Below are 8996 nucleotides of genomic sequence, written 5' to 3'. Positions count from 1 at the left end.
ACATTGCACGCCCATAGAAAAACATTTCAGCCCACCCTTTCCTCATATCACTGCCATTATTACTTCTGTTTAGAATGTTGCCAATTCTCTTTAGAAGTTCCTGGAGTCCAATGCAGGTGTGAACTTATCTTGAGGAAGGAATTAAATCTCAACGCAGTTTCAATATGTTCCCAAAGCAAGTGCTGAGAGGGATAGAGTGATACCATTCAATCACAACACGTAGAGCTCAATCCCAAATAAATACAGCACAGCCATTAGTAAATAACTCATTTCATTTCCAAAATACCCTGTGTGTAAAGCACGAAATACACATTTGAAGTTTCAAGTCTATATACAGACTCAAAGGTTATAAAACAATTGCTGTTTCCAGATGGTACAAAGTGTTATTTCACCAGTGTGGGGTCAAACCTGGAGAAATCCTGCAACAATCTCCATGGAAAACCTATGGATAAAAAGACAAATGCCACTTTAACGCCAATTTAATTGGCCAAGCTGGAGGTCTCATGTGGAACAGTGAGCTGAATGGTTTAACTGGCACACGATCAGCGAGGAAGATCTTGTCAAAGTACAGCTTGCAGCTGTCCTACAAGGGCCACCAGCCAATGTAGAAGCTGCCTCTGTCATGCCCTCTCAGACAGGCAGCGTGAAGAGGGTTGACGGGTCACAAATACATCACTGCACCTCCAAACATGTCCCCAGAAAGTAAAAGTCTTGCATTTCTAGAGCACCTTAAACCATCCTCAGGATGATCAACCACTTCATAGGCAATTAGATTTTTCTTTTGAAGATGAACTCTTATAATGTATGAATTGTGGCAGCTGATTTACGCACAGCAAGATCCTGCAATGTCAGGGGATCTGCGAGGAGGGAGTGCTTGCACTGTTGGAGAGTCAGTATGAGGGGGTGCTGTCAGTTTGTAAGAAGGGAGCACTGCACTGTCGGAGGTGCTGAAAGTTGGAGCTTTTGTACTGTCGGAGAGTCAGTACTGAGGGAGCGCTATACTTTCCGAGGGTCAGTATAGAGGGTCCCTTGCACTGTCAGAGGCACAGGACTAAGGGAGCACTACACTGTCATACAGTTGTTACAGAAGTGGTGGTGGTCGGGGGGTGGGTGGGGCAGGGGGGAGCATTGTCAGAGTCGTCGTTGAGGCAACAGTGCACTGTCAGAGGTCCTTTATTTGAAATGAAACAACAGACTGCTGCATTGTCCTCCTCTCACGTGAATCTGAAAGATCCTATGCCCATGATTTGGAATAAGTATAGGGTGTAGTTCTCTGTGGCAAATATTCAGCCAGCGTCAACGAAAGCAGACAGTTACCTTATTTCTCGGAGCTTTCTGTGTGCAAATTGGCTGCCACGTCTCCTTCAATACAAGTTTTGGTTTAAAAGTACCCACATTGGATGTGAAATCACTTTGGTAAGAAGTGAGGTCCTGAAAGACAGTGAGTAAGATCTTTCCTCAGTCTTCATTTCCTTCGGAAAAGTTTTCAGACCAGGTCCTCCTGTCAGGATTTCATTTGGCCATTCGAAGCCTGCAGTCTTTCAGACTTCCACCTACAGGGGCATCCTGAGGGAAGGAAGAAGTCCTGTCACCAGGAGGAGCAGCATGTTGTGCTGTGCGCTGACGCTCCTGTTGCACAAGTTTCCACAGCAGCAGCTGATTTCATCGAGAGATGAAATAGGAAGCCCACAAACCTCCATACTCACACAGCCTCGAAACGGAAAACGGGCTTTACCCTTTCGAACGTCTGAAAGATTAATACACTGTCAGGGCTGCAAATCATTACAAGGCCTCACTGTGAAGGCCATCGATATATTCTACACTTCGTCACTATGGAAATGAGGGAATACTTCCATTTAAAAAAGACATAGCAGTGAGATTTAGATAACATACCTAGATTTTCTCTTGCTGACTTATTTCGGACTGAATCCAAAAGCAACGGGGAAAACCCTTAAAAATGAGAAAGGATTAGGAAAACATTATGCTGGGTAAAGTAGGAGGCACTTCTTCATACAAAGACAGAAGAAATCTGTATTTCTATCCTGATAACATCACGGAGACAGATCAACTGGGAAGGTCAAAGGCAAGGTGGAGAGATTTTGTTGGATGTAGAGGTTAAGTGTTACAAAACCAACGGTAGATGGAGATTGGATGGCAGGTTAGGCTCAAATGGCTGAACGGCCTCCTCTTTTGCCGGTTTAACAGGCTCAAGGGGCTGACTGACCTCCTGCTGTTCCTATGTAAGAGGCCTGAGGAGGGGACTGAATGACTTCTCCGGTTCTGTGAAACAGGCTCGAGGGGGCTGAACAGAGCTTCCTCCTGTTCCAGGAGGGGCTGTTAGCATATTATATGATGCAAAGTGATGATATTTGAGGTCAGAGAGAAGGGATGGATTTGGGCCTGGAGAAGGTTACTGAGATAGTGGAGTTGTAGGAACTACAGTAGGTTACACAGATAGGAAAATTTGTAAGGTGGAGGTTACAGGGATATTGAGGATTATAGGGGCTGAGGAGGGTATACAGATATTGAGAGTTGTAGGGGCTGAAGGAGGGTAGAGATTGTGAAGGGTGTAGGGGCTGGAGGGGGTTACAGAGATAGTGAGGGGCAGGGGCTAGATGAGGTGACAGAGATAGGAAGGATTATAAGCGCCGGAGGTGGTGAGAGAGATTGGGAAGGTTATAGGGGTTGGAGGAGGTTACAGAGATTGAGGAGTTTATAGGGGCTGGAAGAGGTTACGGAAATTGGGAGGGGTGAAGGAATGAATAGGGCTGGAGGAGGTTACAGAGACAGTGGGGATTGTAAGGGCTCGAGGCTTGTTCAGTTGGATCTGTTGGTTTAAGATGCAAAGTGATGCTAAGAGTGTGGTTTCAATTCTTGCACTAGCTGAGATTATCATTAAGGATTCTCAACCTCTTCCCTCACCTAAGGTGTTGGGACTCTCAGATTAACCACCACTAGTCATCTCCCTCTCGCTCTCTCTCTCTCTAATGAGAGAGCAGTTCTTTGCGACTATGGTGGCTTTAGGGGCTAGAGGAGTTGGCAGAGATGGGGAGGGTTGCAGCAGGCTCGAGTGATAGGGAGGGCTGTTGGGGAAGCTGCAAGTTACAGAGATAGGGAGCATTTTCAGGGCTGCAGACATTACAAAGATAGGGATGGCTAGAGAAAATTACAGGGATGCGGAGGCCTGTAAGAGTTGGTGGAGGTTATAAAGAAAGACAATGTTACTGGTCCAGGAAGTTAAAGAGATAGAAAGGTTGAGGGGACTGGAGGAGAAACCAGAGATAGGGAGGATTGCTTCATGGGAAAATGTGCTTTATTCTTGGAGAGTGTGCTCTTATACAACACAATATTGAAGCAATCGCGAGTTTGCTAAAAACACAAGGCAATTTTGTGAATAATATTAAGTTTAGGAGGCGTACTTACGATCAAATGATCCTTTGAAGTAACCTGAGGCACAATATTCCTGATTAGAAGTGCATTCAATTTTCTTTAAATCACCACGGCAACTGGCTTCAGTACATCCATAGCATTCCATGCCATTTTTACTCTCTGTTATTAATCAGTCCAGTGTCAATGTTGTGACTTACACAGTTCCATTCAAAACCAAAAGAAATACTTAACAGTTCTACAGCAGCTATTGCAACCTCAGGACATTCCAAAGCAGTTTCCAGCACAAGTCAGAGAGAGTCAATATTTCAAAGAGTAGTCACAGCTGTAATGCAAACACAATAGACTTTAGTAGTGCAACACCGCCTCTAATGACCTTCCAACAGTCAGGCAGTACTTCAGCATGGACCATCTGAATGTGCACTGCACCCTCAGTGCTCACTTCCAACAGTGTGGTGGCAATTCAAGACTAGCACACTGACAGCCCAGCTGTCCCTCATAAGTGACTCTCCAATGATGCAACACTCCTTGAACACTGCCCCCCCTTCAGTACTGACCATCCAACAGTGCAGCACGCTCTCAGCACTGAGTCTCAACGGTATACAGCTTCCTCAGTAGTGACCCTCTGACACTGGAAAATACCTTCAGTACGAACCCTCTGAAGGTGCAGCAGTATCTCATTGCTAACACTGACAGGACATAATTCCCTCAGCACTGACCCGACCCGCCGACAGTGCGGGGCTCCCTCAGCACTGACCCGACCCGCCGACAGTGCGGGGCTCCCTCAGCACTGACTCTTCAATGTTTTAATGCAGTCTCAGTACTGACAGTCTGAGTGCAGTGCTTTCTTATTTCTGACTCACAAATAGTGGGACCAAAGTGGGCCTCTCTGTATATGAATAAATTTCTCCCAGTCAGCAGCTCTGCGATGAATGTGGTGCCAATATGTTGGCAACCAAGTCGTGTGTAGCAAGATCTCACGTATTGCAAATAATCTGTTTTAGTGGCATTGCTTCATTTCACAAGGGATATTGTTGCATGGTGACAGTTTAGACAACATATGAACATGAGAATTAGGGCAAGAGTAGGCCTTTTTACCCAGCATGTCCAATTCATTATTTAACAGAATCATGGCTGATCTTCTCCTTTAACACTATTTTTCCACATCGTCTTTGCATCTCTTGGTGTTCATAGTAATTCAATCAATCTCAATCTTGAACATAATCAAGAACTGAACTTCTATTACTCTCTGGGGCACAGAATTCCAAAGATTGGACTGTACAATGTTTTCCTCATCTCATACCTAAATGCCCCTTGCTTTATTCTGTTTCTGGACCTTGGTCTCACCAAGGCTGTATATAATTGCAGTAAGATATCCTATTAGTCAAAGTCTTGTGTAAGACATGTCAATACATCATTTGCCTTCTTAATTGCTTGCAGTACATACATGTTAACTTTCAGTGACTCAAGGGATCAACGGTCTTTGGGGATTGGCAAGAAAGTAAAGTTAAAGCTACAGTCAGTGCAGCCATGATTTAATTGACCAGTGGTGCCTAATTCTTCACTTTTTTAAATATTCTTGCCTTAGAGACAAATAGTAGTCCTAGGACACCCTTTTCAACACTTTCCTCAAAGTACTGGTTGCAGTTGGGGTTGGGCAGTGGAGGGATGGTGAGGAGTAGGGTGTTCAGAGAGCAGTGGTGGGCTCTTATGCCCTGTGACAAAAGTCACATCCAAAACGTAGCACCTACAAAGTACACACAGCAAGTGCTGACCTGGAATGACTGTTCACGTTTCAGGCTTGGAGCTTCAACCCATGGTTTCAGACTCAAGAGGCTAAAGTGCTACAGTCCTCCCACGCTCAACACCGCCATTCTAATTGCATTGGAGGAGAATGGTATTACCTGGCAAGGTGTGGTTGTTGCATAGGTCAGTTCTGCAGCATATGATACTCTGCTTTATGCCACCCGTGTTTAAGGATACACCACAGTGCGACCCATACTCACAAGACCTCTCAACATACGAAACTGGAGAAGAAAAATGAGTGCCTGTTATTAATAATCAACCTTGACAAAAAAAAATGACAAAAAAAGTCACAGAATCACAGAATTTGTCAGAGCAAAGGAGGAAGCCATTCGGCACATTGGGAATGACACGATTCAAATTGTCTCTAAAACAATCTCAAGTAGTGCATTCCTGACCCTCACAAATTGCTGCATGTAAAAGCTTCTTCTCACATCGCTTTTGCTTCTCTTACTAATTACGTTAAATATGTGCCCTCTCATTCTCAATTATTTCACCAATGAGAATAATTTCTCCAGGCTCCTTGTGGTTTTCAACACTTCAATCAAATCTCTCCTCACCCTTTTTTAAAAAAAGAAAGTCCAAATGTCCCCCATTCTCTCCAATGCCTTCATATCCTTTCTAAGATGTGGCACCCAGAACCAGACACAAAAATCCAATTGAGGCCAAACCAGTGTCTTATGCAAATTCAACATAATGTCCTTGCTCTTGTACCTTAAGTCCATATTAATAAGTCTAGAATATGAGCTTTATTGTACACACTCTCATCATTCTTATCTTGAAATCATAATCCTATAATCTTGACAGTGCGTAAAGAGGCCATTCAGCCCCTTGGGTCTTCACCTATCCTTCAAAGAGCATCCCACCCAGGCCCAGTACCAGCCCTCCACCCTAACCCCGTAATCCCACATTTCCCATGGCTAATCCACCAGCCCTTCACATCCCTGGAAACTATTGGGTAATTCAGTGTGACTAATCCACCTAACATGCTTTGGACTGTGGGAGGAAACCTGAGCACCGGGAGGAAACCCACACAGACACAGGGGGAATGTCCAAACTCCAGACAGACTGTCACCCAAGGCTGGTATTGAACCCCTGCCTCTGGCACTGTGCAAACCACTGAGACACTGTGCTGCCTGAGGGAGGATGAATTTTTTAAAAGATTGGATCTTAAATGGATTTTAGATTTTAGTTCTGTAAAGGTTAAATTTGTGTTTAAAAAGTCAAAGTCATTTTTGAATTGTGAAGTTAAAACAGCCAATCTAAGAATTGACTTTAGCCAAATAAAATGCATGGGGAAGTTATTTGCTGAAAAGGTACTATGGTGAATTTCATAATCTGCAGGGGGAAAAAAAAACATGATCAGGGCATGAGCAGTTTGAGTTCAGAAGGAAAGGTTTTATATGAAGAGGAGGACAGTGAGTTTGTGGGAGTCTTCAGACCAGAATGAAGCCGTTAGTTTTTTTTAAAGCAGTACAAGGAAAGGAGTTAGTAAAAATCTACTATTAAGATTCAGTGAGAAAGATGTAGTGTGTTAAACAATATTGTTGTGCCTCTGGAAGAGAAGGAGAGAATTCCATTGGTGAGTGTGTAGAAAATCACCAAAAGGAAAAGTTTACAATGGGGTCAGTTGAGTTAAGAAATGTTACAGTTTTTATAAAAGTGATATTTCATTTGGGTTGAGTGCCTGTAAAGGATATTGCCTGAGAAAAGCAGTTAAGTAGTTTGGTTTCCTTTTTTTAACTGTATAATAAACTTTGATGCTCTTTTGTTAAAAGTGCATTAGTACCAAAATATGTTCAATGCCTGACCGCTGGAGTAACCAAAAAGCAAAAATAAAACTTAACATCTATCCAGAGACTAAGTCCTGTCTTCACATTGAGAATACCCTCTAGTATGCTGTGTGGCATTATCACTGTGCAAAATGGGATAGACTTTGAACAGATCCAGCAATTCAGAACTAGGTATCCAGGAGATGCTGTGGGCCATGAGCAACAGCAGATTTTTATGCCAATGTAAGCTTTAACCTCACAGCCCATCATATCCACTGCTCGACTATTACCATGAAGCTAGGGGATTGACCCTGGATCAATGAAGAGTGCAGATGGGCATGCCAGGAGCAGCATCAGGCAAACCTAAAACAAGGTGTCAACCTGATAAAGTTACAAAGCAGGGTTACTTGTGTACCAAACAGTATAAGCAGCAAGTGATAGACGGAGCTAAGCAGTTCCACAGACATGGATCAGATTTAAGCTCTGCACTTCTGCCACACATAGGTGTGAATGAAGGTGGACAATTAAACAACTCATTGATACAGGAACCTCCACAAATATCCTCATTCTCAATAACGGGAGATTCCAGCACATCAATGTAAAAGACCAGGCTGAAACATTTGCAACCGTCTTCAGGCAGACATACTGAGTGGATGATCTACCTTGGCCTCTGTGGGGGTCCCCAGCATCACTGATATTAGTCATTAGAAAATCCAATTCATGATGTCAAGAAACAGCTGGAGGAACCAGTTACTGCAAAGGCTATGGGCTCTGACAACATTCTTAAAACAGTCCTAAAGATTTTTTTTTCCCAGAACATGCTGTGCTCCCCCCATAATCAAACAGTTCCAGTACAGCTTCAACACTGGCATCTACCTGACAATGTGGAAAATTGCCCAGGTACAGCCTTTAAACAAAAAACAGGACAAATTCAACCTGGCCAATTACTGCAGAATTGTTGAATACAGTTTAAAGGTTAAGACAGTTTCTGACTCAACTACCCTTTCAGACAGGGAGTTCAGACTCCCAACACCCACAGAGAAAAAACTCAACTCTCTTCTCAGATTTCTACCTTTTACTATATATATCTATGCCCCTGGTTACTGACCCTCTACTAATAGGAAAAGCACCATCTTAGCCACAGTATCTACGCCCCTTGTAATTTTATACAGCCCTACCAGTTCCCCTCTCAACCTTTACTTTTCCAAAGAGAACACCACCAATCGATCCTGTCTTTCCTCATAGCTCGGAGCCTGCAGGCCAGGAACATGCTAGTAAATCACCTGTACACCTTCTTGACTGTAATCATAACCTTCCGATAATGCGGTAACCAGAACTAAATGCAGTACTCAAGTTGTGTTATATAGTGTTTTATATAGTTCCAGCACCTCCAGGCCGACAACCCTGTGAATCTCTGTTCTGTCTAATTCTAGACTCTTAAGCATCGCTTGTTTTCCATCACTCCAACATTGGTGCCTATGCTGGACCCCTTGTAGAAATATCTGCATCATCTATAACTATGGGTGAAGTACCTGATGACTGGAGGGTGGCTAATGTTGTACCTTTAAGAAGGGTTGTAAGGAGAAGCCAGGGCACTATAGACCTCTGAGTTTGACTTTGGTTGTGGGTAAATTGTTGGAGGTTAATGGACATTTAGAGAGGCAAAAAAAAATTGATTAGATGTAGTCAACTTTTTGAGGAATTTACCAAAAAGATTGAGGAGGGCATAGCAGTGGACATTGTTTCCTTGGCCTTCAGTAAAGCCTTCGACAAGGTTCCTGGAGTAATTGGAACCAGGGGACCTCATTAACTACAAGGTTCTTGATTGTGGTTGTTAACCTGGGCCAAATCAGAAAAGCCCAGGCTGACCAATATAACCAGGAGATTAGTATCTCCTCAGTTCAGGATTGACTCCAAGCTGGCTCGCCACAAGTAAAGCAAGGGTGAGATAACAAGGTGTAGAGCTGGATGAACACAGCAGGCCAAGCAGCATCAGAGGAGCAGGAAGGCTGACGTTTCGGGCCTAGACCCTTC

General features: G+C 43.7%; 1 protein-coding gene across 3 annotated transcripts in view; it reads right to left on the bottom strand.

Annotated features, from left to right (window-relative positions):
* Nucleotides 1–352: 352 nt before the first annotated feature.
* LOC125487956 overlaps nt 353–8996 on the bottom strand; it is a 21159-nt gene continuing 12515 nt past the window's right edge. For all 3 annotated transcript variants that reach the window (XM_048620649.1, XM_048620651.1, XM_048620650.1), the window contains 4 exons: nt 5292–5414; nt 3424–3549; nt 1894–1950; nt 353–1747 (listed from right to left, as the gene is read on the bottom strand). In XM_048620649.1, coding sequence (XP_048476606.1) covers nt 1554–1747; nt 1894–1950; nt 3424–3549; nt 5292–5414 — 500 coding nt within the window. In that variant the 3' untranslated portion in view covers nt 353–1553. The remainder of the gene's footprint in view (nt 1748–1893; nt 1951–3423; nt 3550–5291; nt 5415–8996) is intronic.

This window comes from Rhincodon typus, chromosome 47 (genome assembly GCF_021869965.1).
Source record: "Rhincodon typus isolate 14 chromosome 47, sRhiTyp1.1, whole genome shotgun sequence".
In the NCBI taxonomy this organism is placed as follows: domain Eukaryota; kingdom Metazoa; phylum Chordata; class Chondrichthyes; order Orectolobiformes; family Rhincodontidae; genus Rhincodon; species Rhincodon typus.
This window is presented reverse-complemented; position numbering and strand designations above follow the sequence as displayed.